The sequence below is a fragment of the Lactuca serriola genome, chromosome 6, assembly GCF_051521515.1.
Source record: "Lactuca serriola cultivar US96UC23 chromosome 6, Lser_US96UC23_V15, whole genome shotgun sequence".
Lineage (NCBI taxonomy): Eukaryota > Viridiplantae > Streptophyta > Magnoliopsida > Asterales > Asteraceae > Lactuca > Lactuca serriola.
In genome coordinates, this window is record NC_136413.1 from 73,769,752 (window position 1) to 73,791,359 (window position 21,608).

At 32.0% G+C, this 21,608-nt stretch overlaps 1 protein-coding gene, 1 long non-coding RNA gene and 1 pseudogene across 2 annotated transcripts; all 3 read right to left on the minus strand.

Moving 5' to 3' along the window:
• Nucleotides 1-3,001: 3,001 nt before the first annotated feature.
• On the minus strand, nt 3,002-5,656 carry LOC145059901 (receptor-like protein EIX2). The gene has a single exon (XM_079007664.1). The coding sequence runs from the start codon at nt 5,654-5,656 to the stop codon at nt 3,002-3,004; it is 2,655 nt and encodes an 884-aa protein (XP_078863790.1).
• Nucleotides 5,657-14,127: 8,471 nt separating this feature from the next.
• On the minus strand, nt 14,128-19,999 carry LOC145059115 (uncharacterized). The gene is made up of 4 exons (XR_013686640.1): nt 19,822-19,999; nt 15,460-15,524; nt 15,203-15,272; nt 14,128-14,596 (listed from the first exon to the last, which is right to left on the minus strand). It is a non-coding gene; the product is annotated as an uncharacterized LOC145059115 (long non-coding RNA).
• LOC145059114 (receptor-like protein EIX2) lies at nt 15,916-18,392 on the minus strand (annotated as a pseudogene).
• Nucleotides 20,000-21,608: the final 1,609 nt, after the last annotated feature.

Here is a 21,608-nt window from a genome sequence, read left to right on the forward strand (position 1 = left end):
ATATATATATATATATATATATATATATATATATATTCATTTTAACTCCAAACAATTAATTTTTATGGGAAAATACCAAAATCTCACACAAAGGAGATTTTGTTTCAAAAGGACCCGATCAACTTCTTTTTTTCCGACCACATTAGATGCTACTTACAGGGTCGATCCAAACATATATGGGGCCCGGGGCGAAAAAAAAATGGCCCCTTAAAGACAAATATAATAAAGATTCAAAATATATATATCAATCCTTTTTCACTATAGACGTGTATAATTAGCATTAGTAAGCAAGCCAAATTGTTTATCTTTTGAGCTAATTTGAGTTTGAACCAGCTTTACGACCTAAAAATCATTTAGGTAATCATTATATATATATATATATATATATATATATATATATATATATATATATATATATATACACACACACACACACACACAACCCATAAATTTTGGGCCCCCTAGAGACGTAGGCCCTGGGCGGTCGCCCGGGTTGCCCACCGTCTGGGCCGACTCTGGCTACTTACCTATTCATGAATTTTTGAGACATGGTACCAGATCTTAGAGAAGATATGAGCTATGATCAATATTAGGCTTGAATTAGGGATTTTTTAGTGCTGATTTCTCTTTTGCCTGGTACTTCTGTTTCACCTTCATAAGTTCACCCTCACCGATGCCTTGGTAGCGGAAATTCATCGAACCAAAAAACAATAAGACGAAGTGGCCCACAAACAGTCTAACCTGTTTTTGCTAGGAAAATGCGTCAGGGGCCATGAAATTCAAGCCCCCTACTTACTTACTGAATGATTACAATTACATAGCAACAAAAATATATGGGGCCATATAGAAAGAAAAAAACTACCACCACCTATAAAGAAAAATCAGATAATTATACTGGCTCATTCAAAAAAAAAAGGTTAAAATCTTTTTATATTGATTATGGGCAATGATTTTGTCAACCAAGTCTACTTCCACTTTCTAAATATATTTTTATAGTTCAAACCACTTAATTTCTAAGATGACAATTTAAAATTTTTTTTGTTATTGCTTTAATTTTATCTATTGAGGATTGGGCTATGATTGTTTGATTATCTTGGATTTATATGTATTTAATATTTCTTGAAGTAGTAAGTTTTTTTGTATGTATGTTAGTGTAGGCGTGAAGGCAAAAAAAAATCTTTTAGGGTGTTCCTTGAAATATATATATATATATATATATATATATATATATATATATATATATATATATATATATATATATATATATATATATATATATATATATATATATATATATATATATAGCCGGTTTATTGATTTTGAAGGTCTTATGCGAAAAGTGAGAATGAGCCCCCTAAATACAAGTTTTTTATATATAAGAAAAATAAATCTTAAAACGAAAAACTAAAAACTAAATTAAATTAGTTAAAAATGGAATTATGCAAATTTATAAAATTTGAGGCGTGAAATATATAAATTTTGAAAACTAACTTACTAAAAGAACTGAACTTCTAAATATGACGGACTTAAATGTAACTTTAAGCATGCCAAATGTAACACTATTGAATCAAACTGCCATTGTTTGCGAAAGGGATAAGGCGCTTTCCAAACTAAACTACAAATGTTTCTTTTTAAATAACTTGCAAATGGTTTTTATTTTTAAAAGCAAATAAAATAGAAAAATAATAAAAAATTAAAAATTTGAGGTGGGCCTAGGCTTACCCATACCATTGTATTTTTTTTTGTTTGCTGTTTTTCTTCTATGGGTTTAACCACATCATTTGGATTGATTTTCCTTTTGAGGGAGAGAAGTCGTTTTACAATCACAACGACCAAGACCGGTCTAGAAAATGTTCAGTCGTTTCTAATGACGTTTGTGTACTTCTTTCTTTGTTGAGTCAATGTGGGACACACAACTATCCACCAAAATGCTACACATGCCCTTTGATCTCTCTTCACATGTTTTTTTATAATTATATTAATCTAATTATTTAGAAATAAGTAAAGATGACTCTTCTTTTATATATATATATATATATATATATATATATATATATATATATATTGAAACTTTCATTCACCCGCTGCAAGGAGGTTATTTTTATATTTTGTATTTTTTTATAATTTTATATTTAATTATAAATGATAATGATGTCATCCGGGTTTTTGGACCGGTCCGACTGTTTGACCATCGAACCACTAAGATGACCAATCCAGTTTTTAAAATATTGGCTATGATGGATTAAATAGTAATTCAAACATTTTAAAATTATTGTTTTTGTGATTATTTTGTAAATTAAATACTAGTATCATATAAAAATGCCAAGAAAAAAAAAAAAAAAAAAAAAAAAAAAAAAAAGAAAAAAAACTTTTTGGGAGGTATTATAACTAGAATGATGGCTATCCAATAAGATATCTAATTGTTACTTGGAATTTGGATATATTTTTCTAATAAACATTCTAACCTTACAACACAAAGTGTAATTTGAGAATATACATAGAAAGACATCTTAACCTCATAATCAGTATGAAATATAGTCTAATTTGAGGAGTTCCGTATTAAACCTAATGCATGCCAATTAAATTCAATAAAAAAGACATAATTATTCTAGTATATAATGAAATCCTGCTTTCATATAAAGTCTAAACTGAAAATCCCAAATTTAGAGTTCATGTCCTTTGTTTATCGATCAGTTAGTCCACTTTAGCCAATCTTTTGTAAATTACCCACAAATTAAAACATGTGAGTAACAAGTGTATATGGATGGACCATATTTTAGTATCGCTTCCACAGATAACCTACATTGAGATTTGTCCTATAAAATTGTTCATTAAAAATATACAAAATTAATTAAATAGATTTAAAATATAAAGTTTTCAGGTTGCCTTAGTTGACACAAATGGAGAAAGGCCACCCATGGTGTTGGTGGTAATTTTATTGATATTAGGGACTTAAAAGTTAAAACCCTGTCAAATAGAAGTGAAGCATGATTTTACAAGACTATCTATGTTCAACCCTTTGCAGATGTGCAAAGAACACCATCACCTTCACATAAACCAAATCTTTGCATCTATCATAAAAATGAAAAAAAGCATGTCTCCCTCGACGATTGAGAAGTAAAGCCCCAATTGATATCCAAAATCCAGTAGCAAAACCAGTTCCCCCACCAATATAAAACCATCCCCAAACTTCATCACTCTCACCAATGACAGGTCCATATAGTCCCGGGTTTCCATAGTATCTTGAAGGATCAATAGACTGCAGCTGAGTGCTGGATGGAATTCTCCCTGACAAGCTATTATATGACACGTCAAGAAGATCTAAAAAATTCAAACTAGACATGCTTAATGGCATCTCTCCAGACAAATTGTTTCTAGATAAATCCAAAGTTTCAAGTTGTTTCATTTGACCAATTGTTTCAGGAATCTCTCCAAGCAGACCATTCTTTGACAAGTTGAGTGTATGCAGTCCATAGAGATTGGTAACTTCAGATGGAATTTGTCCTGTTAGGTTGTTGCTTGACAAGTCAATGCTCTTTAACAATCTCAGAGTACTGGTGAGTTCGCGTTCATATCCTTTCCACTCCATCATTGCATGGTCAACATACTTATTAGGAAGTACAAAATACATACCAGCTACTGAGTAAAACCATTCGATTGAATAGGAATGCACATTATGTGTTGCTAATGAACCTTCTTGAACCATGTTTGTAAGATTATCCAAACACGAGGGGATGGGTCCATGGAGATTGTTCAGTGACAAATGCAGAATTTGAAGATTAGCTAACTGACATAACTGTAAAGGGATGGTTCCAAAGAACGAGTTTGACCTTAGGTTAAGGACATACAACCTAGATAAGTTTTCCCCAATCCAAACAGGCACGTTACCAGAAAACTTGTTGGCCTCCAAATTCAAAAAACTTAACCTTTTGCAATTCTTTAAAGACAAAGGCAATTCTCCAGATAAGTTGTTCTTGTACAAATACAATACCTCTAATTTTATCAAAGATCCAACAGAGGTAGGAAGCGTTCCAGATAGTTTGTTGTGTTCTAGATTAAGAATTTTTAGTTCTTTGAAATGCCACAAACAGTCTGGAAGTTGTCCGCTTAGAAGATTATGGGAGAGGTCAAGAACAAGTAAAAACCCATGGACAATTTGGCATAAGAAGGAGATTCCACCATAGAATTTGTTTCTAGAAAGATCTAGTAATGCCACAGTGGAAGAGACGTTTGTTATTGGACCATAAAATCTGTTGGAACTCAAATCTATGATAGAATTGTTGCCAAAATTTGATGATAAATCTGGTGTTTTCCCGCTGATGTTGTTGGAAGAGAGATTGAGATATGTTAATTTAGAAGGCCACATGTCCCAAAACCCTAGAGGAATTGTGTCTGAAATTTCATTATTGGCAATATCAAGATACGAAAGATTTTTCAGAGTTTGAATCCATCTGGGGAAGTGAGGCCCTAGATTGCAAGAGTTCATATCAAGACTGGCAAGATTTTTCAATGATAGGGTCTCATTGGAGAGTGTCCCTATAAATCGGTTACGTGGAGCAAACAACTCTTGTAATGTAAGCGATGTGCATCCAGACGACAAGTTGTTGAGAAAATCAGGAAGATTGACAACAGCAGAGTTGTTATCGAAGTACAAAGTTTCCAAACTACAGAGGTTACCAAGATATTTGGGTATCCCATCTAACATGTTCCCAGAGAGAGAAAGAATATGAAGGCTATTGCTGGTTAATGGGAACAACCAATGATACATGGACGAGGTGAGATTGTTGTTTCTGAGATTTAGGAAATATAAAGATGAAGAAGAGTTGAGAAATGAAGAAGAATATGGATACATGACCTGTGACAGCTCACATCCATCTAAACTTAAAAATAATAGTTTTCTGAGACTCAAAATTACATCTACCCAATGATTTTGTTTGGCTAGGGAAATCCCATCCATGTCAAGTACCTCCAAATGAGAGAGATGAGATAACCAGTGTAGGTTCTCAACTCTACATCTTCCAACAGAACCAAGAGAAAGCTCTTGCAAGTTGGTGAGATTTCCAATCTCCGGAGGAATGGTTCCATAAAAAGAATTACCAGAAAGGTCAAGGTGCCTTAATTCTGTCAAGGAACCAATGCATCTGGGAATGGTTCCGTTAAGATCATTATTGCGAAGGTTGAGATACCTTAATTTGGTCAAGGAGCAAATGAACCTGGGAATGGTTCCATTAAAATGATTCAAACCAAGGTCAAGGTGCCTTAAACGAGTCATGGAACCAATGAACGTGGGAATAATTCCATGAAAAGAATTATCGACAAGATCAAGATGAGTCAGGTAGCTTAAGTTAAGCAAAGAATTGCTAACCTCACCTTCAAGGCCACCAGAGATAATACTTAGCTTGATGACACGATCTGTTTGGTTGTTGCATGTGACTCCTCTCCATTTACAACAATCTTCTTCTTCTTCAGATCTCCATGTAGAGAGAGTTTCATCAGGGTCTTGGAGGCGAGCTTTGAAATCAAGAAGTGCACGTCTCTCCTTATCGGAACACTTTTTCATAACAACATTGTCATCTCCTCCACCCACTTGGTTGGAAGTTGTAGTCTCAAGGCGTAGTAAGAGAAGTGGGAAAATTATAAAAACACAAGGATTCATTATGTATTAATGTTAATAAAATCTTGATGATTTTTTTTTCAGTAGTGATGCATACACAAGCTGCCCCTCATGAGGGTTTTATATAGTCTCAATTGTGAAGTTGAAAAATTCAAATGAACAACCTCAAACTGGTGGTCTATTTGTGTGGGGCCTACCATACGTAATTTCTATGAAACATCAATGAAAATGTAAGACAGATTAAAGATGAATTGAAACAGCTTCCCCCAAATTAGACATTTAAAGACTTACAAGTCTTGGGAATTTGTATTTATGATTTATATCTTTTCCCATCTTGTGATAGTTTTTGATCCTCTAGTTATATGAAATGAGTCCCTAAAATCAAACTGATGAAATCAAATATAGTAGATATCAATGAGTACAGTGATAGGTATCATTTGGGTCCAAGAATTTAATGACTATGAAATGAACTTATCTCACTTCAATTAATTATGTCGTAAACTAGTTACAAACAATCCAAGTTGGTGCGTTTCTTCTTTGATCCATGGTCTCCTACATTGTTAAAAATAACATCTTTTTTTTTTTTTTTTTTTTTTTTTTTTTTTTTTTTTTGTAAAAAGTGCTACACTGGTATTGACTCTAAAACAAGAGGGTAGCACTAACAAACTTGCAATTTATATATTTTGAAAAGCAATCGAACGCAATTCTTTTTAATAATCAGTCTATACTAAAATGTTTTACATTTAAAAAATTAAAGAATGGACAACCACACTTTCTAGACCTCCCTAGCATTGGTACTATGTTAAACAAATTAATTTTTTCTTTTCACACATAAACCAATATAAAAGAGGAAACAGAACTAGTACACCTTTAATCGTTATATATATAAATGAATGAATAGTTAAGAAACATGGAACCATAAAAGATGTTTGGTCATATCATTGTCCTTGCACAATATAATGTAACGTACTTGGTATAAAAAAAAATGAAGTGTTTGACTAAATATGTAAAAAGAACAAAATGTTGATTCGACAATATGATGAGAAGAACAAGACTTTTAATGAATTGTGTAGCTGGTTGCCAATTCTAGAGTAAGAAGAAATGCTGTAGACAAATTAACCTGATCTGATCTTAAAATCTAAGAGAGGCGTTCAGAAAAAACAGCTAGATTAGATACATTCTCTTATAGCTAAATGAACATGATCATGAGATCCATAAGCGCTGTAGAGTGGAATATTCAACAATAAATCAAACTAAGAGTCTCACAGTTACCGAATTTTAAAAAAAAACATAAAATTTGAGAAAGATAATACCGGATTTTCGACGAGAAACTTGCTATCAATATGCTTAAATTTGGGGCTTTTAGTGTTGATTCCTCTTTGACTGCTTCTGCTTCTGTGAATGTTTCACAGTTACCGAAACCTCTGTACTGTAGTCGGAACTCAGCGTTTTTGGAGTAAATTTCGAGGCAGAGCTCAGCTAGACGCCCGGCCCACAAACAGCATAACATGGGCTATTTAGGCAAGCGTCCTGGCCCATGTAAAGCAAGCCGTAAATATACTAGTCTCCTGTAATAGTATAGGTCCATTTAGAAAACATTTATTTGTGGACAAGAAAATCTTGTATATCTATTTTCACTTTTCATTTTAATTAAGAAATATTTTTATCCATTCAAACGAAGTAACATATGTTGGTGTTTATATAATTTTGTCAAAGTTTCTTATCCCACATAGGAAGGAACATCAAACTTTTGGATGTTTAAAAGGTTTGTTCTCTTAATATTACTACAATGGACTAAGAGCTTAAGATGGGTTAGTGTAAGGTTGTGGGCTTGGAATTACTAGTAATATAATTATATATTAAATGGTCAAAAGATGACCTTGAGCCTTGAGGTCTTATGAGATAAATCCGAAATTATTTTTATTTATTATTATTTGTTTAATTTCGGTTTTATTGGGATAAAATTAGTTTTGAGAAGTTATCAAAACTGAATTTTGATAGTTTCATGTCGATCCTATTATAAGGCGTCAAATCTGATTTGCGGATGAACGACTAAAAAAATCAAACGTTTCCCTCTCTAAATAATTCCATGGACGCATACAGTAAATTCGTCAAAGATCAAGTTCTAGTGCAAGAACTTGATTGAAGATAGTTGTATCCTCTATTCAGACGTCCGGATACTATTATACTAATAGGGACGAATTTATGTTTTAGGACATTGTTTTGCAAGCCTCTATCTTGCATTCAATCTGTAATGTTCATCTGTAAGTTTCTTGTTTATGTTTATTGATAGTGTTTCAATTTGATTTTTGTAATATATATTCATATTTATACTGTTGGTTTACACAAGTTCTAACAACAGAAACAGTAATGAAAAAGCGACTTAAACATAATCATTAGAATTAAATCAAGATAAAACCAAGAGAAAGGTAATTACATATCAGCCGTTATTATTTTCTGAGCAAGACATTAAGAAGATGAAATCCATTAGCTAAACAACGATGAAGACAAAGAAATAGAAAATGGGTTTAACGTTTATGAAATTTTGGGGGAATAAACTTGGTTGGTGTATGTGTCTATTAAAAGAAGGAAACATTGGGGGTAATTAAACAAAGTGACAAAATAACTTTTTTTTTATCATTGATTAACTTTTTTTTTTTTTAATTCTTATATCCATCTATAATGTTATGAAACCCATTTGCAAACTATAGATGTGAGTGGAATGTCAAGATTTTATCCGTGAAATGGCCAATAAAATGCCTAAGAACCTTAAGCCAAACATAACTCATTATCTCCATAAAAATTTAGATAGCAACTTACCAAAATTAAGGGAATTAGAAAGAAGTATTCTAGAAAGCCAAATAATATGTTCTTCCTTTTTCTATTCATATTTTTCATTAAAACTACAACATATAGGTAATTTTGACTATCCCAACTACACCAAGACATCATTGAGGATTCAAAAACAATTACAATTAGAAACAACACCAAGCCATTAACTATCATCCTGCAAAAGCTTCTAATACAATGGAACAATGAATACCATGAGGTTCCAAACTAAAAGTGTAATATAGCTACAAAATGATAGATTGTAATCACAAATACACAAAGGTGATTGTCATATGTCTGCATAACTGCAGTTGGTCTTTCAAATGTCACAGGGACTAATTTGTTTGTTTCTTACTCGTCTTGTGAGATTAAAAAAAAAAAAAAAAAACATTGATTTCATTCAAGCATTATATCAAACACTTCATATGCATGTAAAAGTACAAAACATAACTGAAAAAATTAATCATTTTGAAACATCCTCTTACTTCCTAAATCCAAACATAACATGGATAGCATCAGAAACTTGACATCCTCATATTTCAAATCATAGAAGAATTTGTTAATTTTCAACATCAATCAAGAAATACACAAAAAAGGAAGGAATTTAAGATGAATTAGGATGCAGTAGCCAACGAAAATATCACGAATGCTTGACCTTTTGGTTCACTTTCATGTTTTTTTGCAAGTATTACATCATAAAATCATTCAAAGATAACACGAATGCCTCCCAATATCACTACAATTAAAGCTTAACACAAAATAACACAAATCAAAAATTGATGTCGAAGTCGAATTGGTACCACAGAGATGCAGAGACGAGATGGCAACGAATGAAGAGGCGCTATTCAGAAATACGAGGAGGAAGGGGAGCGATTGTTGTGCCGCCGGAGAGGAACTCCGATGGGAAGGTCGGTGCAGGAGGAGGGGCTCCGATGGAAGGAACAGTCGCCAGGAGATGGGTGTCGCTCAGATGGTAAAAGAAGGAAGCAGGCGTCAAATGTTTCATTCAGCGATCACCTAAATCTGATCGATTGAAATATTAAAAATAACGAACCAAACGACCTGTTTACAGAATACCAATAATAGCTGTTTTTTTTAGACAAAATTATATAAATGATCCATATAGTTTACCAAGAGTGACAAATTTAGTCATTCTTGATTTTTTTGAAAAATATAGTCCCTCTGGTGTTTCAAAACTTGCATGAATGATCATTTTTACTAATACCATTAGTTTTAATCAGTGAGGGTAATTTGGTCATTCAGTGATTGAGTTTGTGATACATGTAATTTTTTGTGGCTTTTCCACCCTTTACTTTTTTTAAAATGTCCCTTTGATGATTTCATTTTGATCTTTATAAAATGTTATTTTGGTTTATTTATTTTCTAAACTTTCGTTTTTACCCTTAAACTTTATATAATTTGATTTTTTTAATAATTTTGGTTCATTAACTTGAAAAACCTATTTTTTACATGTTTATTTTTATATATGTTTCAGTTTAAATTCATGATGATCTATGTTTCAATGGGAATTTAAACCTTCCGTTTCATTAATTTCTTTTTCAAAAATTTACTTGTTTTTTAATTTACGTGTCGTTTAAATTCGAATTTGTCTACGTTTTGATGTATTTTTTTTTACATTTTCGTGCTTAAATTTATGTAGATTTCGTGTATATATATATATATATATATATATATATATATATATATATATATATATATATTAATTAAAAATCACATGGGCACTCTTCATTTCATTTTCCATTTGCACCTCCTAAATTTCACTTCTTAAACATTTTTATCCCTAAACCAATTTTGGTTTAATCGTTTTTATTCTTCATAATTCCAAAGTTAAAGTATTGGTACCTTATAAGTTGCAATTTTGATCATTTATTATATTTTAAAGTTAAGCATTTGATCAGTTATATAATTTGTTTTTTTTATAGTTTTCATTTTTATTATTTATTATTATTATAACTTTTTAAATAATTGTCATTTGTGTATCTATTCTTAATAAAAGAGTACTTTGCAAGCCACGTGTCCCTCTTTTGCACCTCCCACTTGCCACGTGTCCTTACCCGGATGTCTTTTTACTCAAATTCCCGCTCAATTGTTATTTAGGGTAATATATCACATCCCTTAATATCAGCAATTCAGTTTTAAATATTATCTGATACCAAAAATAACTCTAATAAACATAATTGAAACGCATTTCCTCACTGTAATTCTGCCATCGATTTTGAGAGTTGATTATCATGAATCTTCCATACAAGAGAAAGGATGCCTATAACCACCCTTCTTCTCTTCTAAATCACTCTTGATTCTTAATTTTCTTTGGTATTTTGAATTTTCTAGGGTTTTTAATCGAACCATAATCCTCACCGTGAATAACATCAAATTGACGACATCATTATTATTGATATGGGGTTAAAGATTTGGATGTAGTTTGCTGGAAAGGGAGGTACGTTGTCTTTTTTTTTTTATCCTTGAGTAAATTGGATCTGATGAAGAACACCAAAAACATCCCAAATTTGAAGTCTCATTTTCATTTTTTTATGAATTCCAAACCTTCATATTACTCTTATCTTAGGAAAGTTCTACTTTGAACTTTGAAATGTACAAGGTCTGCCATCAAGATTCAAGGTGCGTATTTTCTATACAACTGCCAGTGTATATAGTAAACATTATACTAAGACACAAAGTTTGTGGCTTTTTGAGATTGCAATGAGAAAAGCTAAGATGTCGATCATAAGTGTGGTTGATAGCCCACAGTAGGGGAACTTTATGCATTTGTATATGGAAATTTGTGGTAGTTAGAGATGTGCACTTTCAATATCCCTTTCGAGTATATAAAAGCACTGCAAAAAAAAAAAAAAAAAAAAAAAAAGGAAAAATGGTATTTGAGTTCACAAGGAAAGTTATCTTTTAATCTATGATTGGTATGATTCAAGCACAGAAGCACTTATAGGAGAATTACAACAACTAATGTGATATATATATATATATATATATATATAGAGAGAGAGAGAGAGAGAGTTAGGTTTAAATGTTTTCACTATCTATTGTGTGCCTGTATGATTGATTCTGGACCAATCATTTTAGTTATTTTAAGAAAATAATTAATGCATATTAAATGCTGAAGATATAATTAATACCTATTATATCTTCAAGATGTAATATGCATTAATTACTTTCTTAAAATAACTAAAATGATTGGTCCAGAATCAGTCATACATGCACACAATAGATAGTGAAAACAAAATAACCTAACCCTATATATATATATATATATATATATATATATATATATATATATACACACACACAAAGATTCTCCAAATGCATCATTATTTCCATGGTGCTTAGGTTTATTCAGTTTCTTAATTGCATCTTATCTTCTCATGTGACTATAATATTATAAACAACCATGCGCATTCGGTTGTGGTTCTTTAAGTGTGGCTTAAGTAAAGATGGTGGGGGCAATAAGGTCTTTTAGTCAATTAGGATATGTCGATGTTGTTTATCTTTAAGTGGGAGTTTAGATTCAGTCGGTCATCCTCTTGGATCTATTTTTGTTAAAGTTAAAGCTCAAGGAGAGAACTAGCCTCTTGAAAGCTAGGATTCCAATTTGTAATCACTCATTTTTTAGTTCAGTCAGTTTATATATATATATATATATATATATATATATATATATATATATATATATATATATATATATATATATATATATATATAAAAGTGTACAACAGAAGTATATTTTGCTTCTTTACTTTAAAAGTAGATAGTTTTGTAATTGGTATTGTTATTTATATCCCTTTTAATTTGATAATTGAACTTGATTTGTGTGGAATGCAGTGGTGATGGTGATGAGATAGAAAAAGAGGAGATCAATAGACCGAGATTCTCTCTTGGGAGCCTACAACCTTTTTCTATCATAGTTTCTTGGGGGTATGATAAGACTTGTTATTCAAGAAACATGGAAAACAATCGGTGAATCAACCTCGATTTGTCGAGGTAATGCAACGCTCATTTGATAATTCTTCAATTTACAAATGTTTTTCCTTACTGCATAAAGTTTAAAGATGATAAAAAAATATAAAGGTGATTTACTATTTCATATAATTTGCTTTCTCCTGTCAATCATTAAGTTGGATTTGGAGTTGTGAAGAAAAAGTAGAAATAATTAGTGATAATTACAAACTTCTACCTATTTATTTAAGGTATGCACAAAGCTTAAATGAGCTCATATTGGGGTATGTGCTAACACATCATTACTGAAAAGAATAAGGTAGTGTTTAGTATAATGGATCAGAGAAGGAAGCAATGGAATAAACTACTGCCGAAGGAAGGTGATTCACTCCATTTGTTAATTTCCGTTCCTTTTTTTCTTCATTTATCATGTAATGGAACAGAAAAATTGCATTCTAACCCAATTTTGTTTGTGGAATTTTAACATCACAAAATTATCTTTTTATCACTTAATTGGGTTTTAATGAGCCTCTGTTGTCTTTTAATTTTTTTACATGTGAATATAAAAATTCTTAAATTACAATTAAAATGGTGTAAAGAATAAGACTTAGAATTATGCATTGTACATACATTTTTCATATATATGTTTTTATATGTTATCATTTTATTTTCCTACAAAACAGATTCTTCCTGGTGATGTTTTTGGGTAGTAAATGATCAGAAATTTAGAGGTTGAATTACTCTCTTTCAAAGTTGGTATTTACTTATTTAGTTGACCTTTTTGAAGTACAAATATAAATGTCTAATAATTTTTCAGATGTCATTAAGATAAATGCTTAAAATATTGTCAAAAATACATTCAATACTTCAAGCAATCATTACCCTTCTGGACCTAATACACAATTTATTTTTGGCAAAATTAGGAATATGGTCTCATGAAAAGCCTCATCTTGGTAAATTCCGCATCCAAACTTGCAAGATATCCATATTTAGTCAATTGGCATGTCATTTGCTTCCGCATAAACTTGAACAACCTTTAAATTACAGAAATTTAAACAACCTTTAAATTACTTATTACTACTTTTGATTTAATATGTACGTTAATAACCACTTTCTTTCTTTCTTTTTGAATCATTAACCACTTTCTTTCTTTCTTTTTGAATCTAGGAGGGTATAATTGGTAAGTTGACCATTAACTGTACTCAAATTTTATATTGTATCATGCAACTTTGCGATTTTATCAAATATCTAAATATACAAAAAGTAAATCAGATATTCATAATAGTGTATGTATTTATTTTAAAAGACAATTATAAGTAAATTGGATATTTATAACATTGTATATATTAATTTAAAAATAAAATTATAAAATTACTGACAAAGCTTTAATCTTTGTAAATTAATAAATTAATAAATCTTTGTAAATTAATAGTTTTAATCTTACACAGCCATAATTTCTACGGGTTTAAACTAACAATTTTATAGTTACGGACAAAACCTTTAAGCTTCTAAAAAATATTTGTTTGCAAATGTATTATTAATTATAACGTCTATTAACTTCTAAAATGATTTTACGTTGGTTCCGTGTAGTACACGGGTTATAACCTAGTTGTACATATTCAAACCTCTCTCTCTCTCTCTCTCTCTCTCTCTCTCTCTCTCTCTCTCTCTCTCTCTCAAACACACACACACATGAAATCAAAACAACCCCTTCATTCACAAACTCACTTGTTTAATTTTGATTTTGTTCCTAAAGAGAGGAAAGAGAAGAAAGAGATCTCAGATCCACCCAAGAATACCTTGGCATAAACATGTTCTTGAAATGCAAACCTATATGTTTGTTTTCCATAATCGACTTCACACACCCATACATGTTTAGGGTTTCAGATTCAAACACACACACACACACACACATGAAATCAGATGAGCACACACACTCTCACGCGCATAAGAAATCATATGGAATACCTCTAGCCTTGGCTTGACTATCTTTCACCTCCATCAAATATATCCTCACAGCTCTCACACCAAACGAGTTTGACTCTGATGGCCGCCGTTCTCCTCGTACGCTGTCGTTAGCCAGCTGATGGGTGCTTCGAGGCTCCCCCTAGCTTGTTTTAGTAGACAAGAACACGACGCCATTGGGTTTGGGTAGCTCAAATGCACCACCACGCTACAATGGACCTGCAAGTTCTCCAGGATCATATGAATTGGATCCTTACACCAAATCCATAGTTGGGAAGATTCAAAATTTCTGTTTTGGGGGGTGGATTGATTGATTGATTTTGGAGAGAGAGAGAGAGAGAGAGAGAGAGAGGGAGAGAGAGGATGTGTGTGGGGCCCCTTCTATTGTTTTAACTATTAAAATATTAAAATAGATATTAAAAAATGTAAAAATAAGAATAGAAGGGTATAATAGTCATTTTAATTTTCGGAGGGACCATTTCCACATAAAAACATGGCTAAGAGGACTATGAAGTCAAAAAATTCGAGGTTTGGATGAAAACCAGGAAAAAAATGCATACCACAGGATCATTTTTCCAGTTTTGTCACAAATTATAATTTTAAAAGATAGGTGGAGCGTTCTTAATTTATAATACAAATACTATTGCAAAATGGACCAACAACTACGCTCTAGGCTATCATAATAATTCGATATCAAATTCTAACAGGGCCTTTTTTTTCGGGTTTGGAGGAAAACCCGGAAAAATGCACACCACGGGACCATGTTAATTTTTTTATAAATAAATGCAAATAAAGCAATTTTTAATTAAAGAGAAACCAAGGAACCTGATTCCATTGGTATGTTGAAGTATACATGCCTCACATTTGCCTAGCAGAGCACCTGATCACTAATCAACTGAGATTAAAAGACAAGAGATAACATCATTTTCAATAAAGAAGGGCTTCGACGAAATAATAACATAATTCCATTAGTCTATGAATTGCATAGTATTAAACAGACTGATATAATACAAAGCATGAATTGTCAACCAATCGGTTGTACTCAAAGAAATAAGATTGCTTGTACAACTTAAATTTATTACCTTTCGAAATGAAAGTTGCAGCCAAGGCCACAAGCTCAAGAATCGCATACAATATATTTGAAAATCTGCAAAAAAGAAAAAAGAAGATAGGAGTTGATTTTCTGATTTATTCATAATCAGAAAATAGAAGTCACAAACAATATCTACGCTAATGACTATTGCAATTGATCCAAATCGATAAATAGGTCTAAGACAGCCTACTATAATTATAAAAGGGTTTTTGTAAGATAGAACAAACAGAGGGCACTACAAACACGTTATCACTCAACTTTTGAGTTGTGTTTATATAAATCTAATTTAGAGTCAGTTATTGTAGTTTGCAAATTGCGCAACAAGAAATCTTAGTTGAAACCCCCAAATTTAGAGCTCATAGATTGCATCTTATCCTTAATTAGGCTACATAATGTGTCAAAGGAACTTCTCCAATTTTGTTGTAAATAACCTATAAAAAGACGCCTGAATATATGGACTGATCATCTTTCAAGTGCTAATTTTGCAAATAAGTTACATTGAAAATTGGTTAAAAGATAAAATAAATTAATAAAATAATAACTACATACTGAAATAATGAACTTTTCAAAATGTCTCATTCCACACAACCAGAAATTGCCACCCATGGTGTTGGTGGTGTTTTTATTGAAAAAAAGGGACTTAAAAACCCTGCCAAATACAAGTGAAACATGGTCTGACGTTTGCTATAACTTTTAGGTGTATATGAAAGATATTGATGTGAAAATGATGGAGCTGTATAGGGATGCACGTTTGCTGGTGGTAAGAGTCCTTCTTGAGCCATTCTTGTAAGATTACTCAAACACGAGGGGATGCTTCCATGGAGATTGTTCCTTGAAAAGTCTAAAATTTGAAGGTTTGCTAACTGACATAATTCTAAAGGGATGGTTCCAAAGAAGTTGTTTGATCTTAGGATAAGAGCATACAACCCCAATAAGTTTTCCCCAACCCAAGCAGGCACGTTGCCAGAGAATCTGTTGACCCCCAAATCCAAAAAACTTAAACGCGTGCAATTCTTTAAAGACAAAGGCAATTGTCCAGAGAAGCTGTTCTTGTATAAATACAACACCTCGAGTTCTATCAAAGATCCAATAGAGGGAGGAAGCCTTCCGGATAGACTGTTGTGACCTAGATTGAGAACTTTTAGTTCTTTGACATGCCACAAACAGTCTGGAATTTGTCCGGTTAGAGAGTTATGGGAGAGGTCAAGAAATTGTAAAAGCCCATCGACAAATTGGCATATGAAGGAGATTCCTCCAGAGAATTTGTTTCTTGAAAGATTTAATGATGCCAAACCGGGAGGAAGATGCGGTATTGGACCGTAAAAGCTGTTAGAACTCAAATCTATCATTTCAGTGCCGGAAAAACTTGATGATAAATCTGGTACTTCCCCACTGATGTTGTTGGAAGAGAGATTCAAATAGATTAACTGCATGTTCCAAAATTACGGAGGAGCTGTGTCTGAAATACTTGAATTGGAAATGTCAAGAAGGGTAAGTCTTTCCAGTTTTTGAATCCAGTTGGGGAAGTGGGGCCCTAGGTTGCAAGAGCTCAGATCAAGCTGCTCTACAGAAGAAAGGTTTGACATATGATCTGTGGAAGGAACTCCTTGGAGTGGGTTTTTTGAAAGATTTATAATAGAAGCCATCGAATTTCCAATGTTTTCAGAGATGGCACCACTAAGATGATTTTGAGAAAGGTCAATATGTTTAAGGCTGGATAGTTCCCAAAATTTCTTGCTTATGGTTCCATTTATGTGATTATCTGCTAGGTTCAATCTTATAAGGGAACTAAACTTTTGGATGTCATCAGAGAAAGACCCTGTAAATTGGCTTCTTTCAGCATACAAGCTTTGTAATGTAAGTGATGTGCATCCAGACAAGTTGTACAGAAAAAAAGGAAAGTTGACAGCAGCAGAGTTGCTATCAAAGATCAACCATTCCAAACTACAGAGGTTACCAAGATATTTGGGTAACCCATCTAACATGTTCCCAGAGAGAGAAAGAAAACGAAGCTTATTACTTGTTAAGGGAAACAACCAGCGATACATGGATGAGGTGAGATTGTTGTTTCTGAGAGAAAGGGTATGAATAGATGAAGAAGAAGAGTTGAGAAATGAAGAAGAATATGGATACATGACCTGTGAAAGCTCACATCCCCCTAAAGTTAACAATGATAGTTTTGGGAGACTCGAAATCTCATTTACCCATTGGTTTGCTTTGGCAAGGGAAATCCCACCCATAGCAAGTTCCTCCAAATGAGAAAGATGGGACAACCACTCTATGTTTTCAACTCTACATCTTCCAGCATTGGAAAGGTCAAGAACTTCCAAGTTGGTGAGGTTTCCAAACTCTGGAGGAATGGTTCCATGAAAAGAGTTGTGGGAAAGGCGAAGGTCGGTTAATTCAGTCAAGGAACCAATGAAGGTGGGAATGGTTCCATGAAAAGAATTTCCGGAAAGATCAAGACGATTCAAGTAGGTTAAGTTAACTAATGAATAGCTAATCTCACCTACAAGACCATCGTTGAACAAAATAAGAAGTGTGACATGATAACCTGTTTTGTTGTCGCACGTGACTCCTCTCCATTGACAGCAGTCATCATCTTCAGGTCTCCATGTAGAGAGACTACCATTAGGGTCATGAAGGTTTGCTTTGAATTGAAGGAGAGCATCTCTCTCCTTATCCAAACACTTGTTTCTGATAACACCATTATCATCTCCTCCTCCTCCTTCCACTGCTACCAATTGGTTGGCAGTTGTATTCTGAAGGAGTAGCAAGACAAGTGAGAAAACTATAAAAACACAAGGATGCATCATGTAAATACAGATTTTTGTTTGTGTTGATGTATGTATCAAGATGTCCCTGTGAAGGTTAAGGTTTATATAGTGATAACTGTGAAAATGAATTATTAAAGTGTATGTATGTACTCAAATTGGTGGCCTATTTGCATGGGGCATACAACACTTACTTTCCATGAAATTTAAATTGGCCCAAAGTAGACCTTCAAAGACTTGCAAGTCTTGAAAATTTGTATTTAATATTGATATCTTTTCCAATATTGTGATATTTTTTGGTCATCAAATTATGTGATATAATTCTAAAAAAAACAAAATGATGGAATCAAATAGAGCAACCATCCATGAAATACATATATGACGATTTGGGTCTAAGAATGTAATTAAAGCATTTTGCAACCATCACCAATTTCTCATCCACACCCTCTTTAAGTCATTTTCATTATAACAAAATCAAATCCATCAAAATAACCATCGCAAAAAATACAAATTTAATTGAGAAGAAAATATTTCATCTAAACCTAGTAGATTTATTTTTCAAAACCTCCTTTGCATATTTATAGTTTACATACATTAATTTTTACGAATACGATCAGTTTACACACATACATCAATGTTTATGATTACGATCGACACACACACACACATACATTTATCTGATGCAAGAAAAATAAAGAACAAAGGTGTTACATGGTTCATACGATCAGGTCATCTTACATTCCAGGCTCTCCATCCCTCCATGTCCCTCCAACAACCATCACACCCCAACTCAAGAGCCAGAAAAAAAGACTCCACAACTCAGAAGTTACAATAATTATTTTTTACTTATTAACCAAAAGTGGAGTTATTTTATTTAATAAAATATTTGTAGAACGGTTTTTTTTAGTTTCACATTTAGAAAGTTTGTAAAATCACAACAAAAAAAAAAAAAAAAAAAAAAAAAACATTTAATTATAATATTATCATTTTAGGATATTGAAATCCAATGGGAAATGAAAAAGGTATTATGTAGAAAATAATGCACTGATTGAAACAATAATGTAAAAAGAAAACAATATGACTCAATAATGTAAAAAGATGCAACCAATAAGATAAAAAGAGGGACACGACTTCTAATTGACCATGGTGGCCCTAAAGGAGTACTAAAGGACGAGTGAGACGTCTTTCTTTTCTATACCGTAAGAAATGCTCTAAACACATTGAGACAACACAAAAAAATAAATAAATAAATAAAAAATAAAAAATAAAAAATAAAAAATATCGTAAGAATCATCCTTCTCGATTATTGGATCTGATTTTAAAATCTAAGAGAAACATAAAGACAAAACAACTAGTTTTGATTCATTCATTTATAGCTAACTGAATATTATCGGAAACGATGGGGTCTATTAAAACTATACTGTGGAAAATAAAATATAAAGAGAAAATCAAACTAAGAGTCTCACATAGCAATTAGCATCAATCAACCAATGTACACAGGTTAAACTTCGTAGAATTTCGGAAAACGGACTAAGCTTACAAGAAAAAAATTAGTGCAAGTTTAAGAAAGTGGTTACCGGATCTCGGAGACGGAGTTTGATATCCTCGGCTTGAATTGGGGATTTTTATTGCTGATTTCTGTTTTGCCCTGCTACTGCTTCACCATCACCATCACCGGCTGAATTAATAGTTGTTCAGTCATCTGTGTAGTTTTCATCTTCCGATCCTTCCAAACCAGCAAACCATTAGTTGCTGGACAGTAAGAAAGGCACCAATGTTTTTGCTATTGTCTATTGGTAAACAGACTACAGGCCTTCAGCCATACAATAAAAGGCCCATCCTCGATGTTTGCTCAAAAAAAAAAAAAAAATCTAGGCCCAATGATACCATGAAACATGTATTTTTTTTTTTTTTACCATTTTATTTTCTTAAAATCCATAAGTATTTGTTTATATTATAAAAGAGAACTAAGAGTGCAATAATTCTACATTTTACTTTAAATAATACTGTAAAAATATATAACAATATGATGAAAGGACGTGGGCAAGATGTATTATTATATACAAAATAAATTCAAGTACATATTTAAGATATTTCATAAGCATATTTAAGAAAAAAAATGATAAGATATAAATTATATAACAAAAAAATGTAAACGTAATTCATTTAACCATCATAAAACTTTAATTAAATGATAGATAATGAACTCTTGTATAACATTTTCATAATAACAACTTGAAATTTTAGCAAATTGTAACAAGATGACATGCTATAAGCTCGTCTTTGTTTATAGATTACATATTTCAAGATAGAGATTTTAATTGATATCTTTGTTATGTCATTAGCTTAGGTAAAATAGGGTTTATTTTCAATGTTGAAGTTGAGATCATAATTGCGTCGTAGTAGCATTTAGATGATGTTGTGACAACTTTTAACGCTAGGGTTCTAGTTAATCTATTATTATTTCACTAGTTGCTCTATTTTATTAAATATTGAATAACATTTCATTTTCTTCAACTTCTAATATTAAATACACAATCATTATACAATATATTCATGGTTTTTATTTGAAAAAACTACAAAAATGGTTCCTATAATTTGCAGTTTTTTGTAACCAAGGTCCAAAAAAGAATCTTTTGCAAAAATGATCCTTTGAGGTTTCATAATGGATTTGGTCCCAAAACTTAACACATCTAACTAAAATCTGTTAAGTCGTTAGCAAATTACTATTTCACCCTTATTTATGCATTTTTTTTTGTTTTTTATTATGTCTAATGTATTTTTTGGTCCCACTTACACAACACGTTTACCTTTACTCTTCCTTTGTTTTCACTTCACTAGTTAACATCCCACCACCGCCATCTGCTTCTTCTTCTTCTTCACCCGATGGTACCCATTACTTCTTATCTACATCAAATTTCTATATTTCCTCATTTATTTGCAAATGGAGCATTAGTTTGATGACATCAATATTTGTCTTAAACCTAATTATATATAATAATTTCAAATTTGATAAATTTAGGGTATTTTGTCCTCTCCATGTCTTCCATGGACTTCATCTAATTAATTGCACCATCGCCATTCTTCTTACTTAATGACCATGATCTACTGTTAGCATCGATGACACCATCACCATTTTTTCGGTAAAACTCATGAGAAACCAAATAAAATAGAACATGTTAGATTATGTGTGACAAGCCATAGTTAGCTTATTTTTCGAGCTTTTTAAGTTTTCATGTTTGGTAAGACAAAAAGTAGCTTATAAGCTAGCTTTTTTTTAAAAGCTACTTAAGCTAGCTTTTTGGATGTGGTTAGGATGTAGTATGCTATTAGGCCGTGAATTGCTATAATTCTAGTAGATTTG

Coding starts and splice junctions, on each gene's coding strand:
- LOC145059901 (XM_079007664.1), bottom strand. CDS start 5,656: ATGAATCCTTGTGTTTTTATAATTTTCCCACTTCTCTTACTACGCCTT.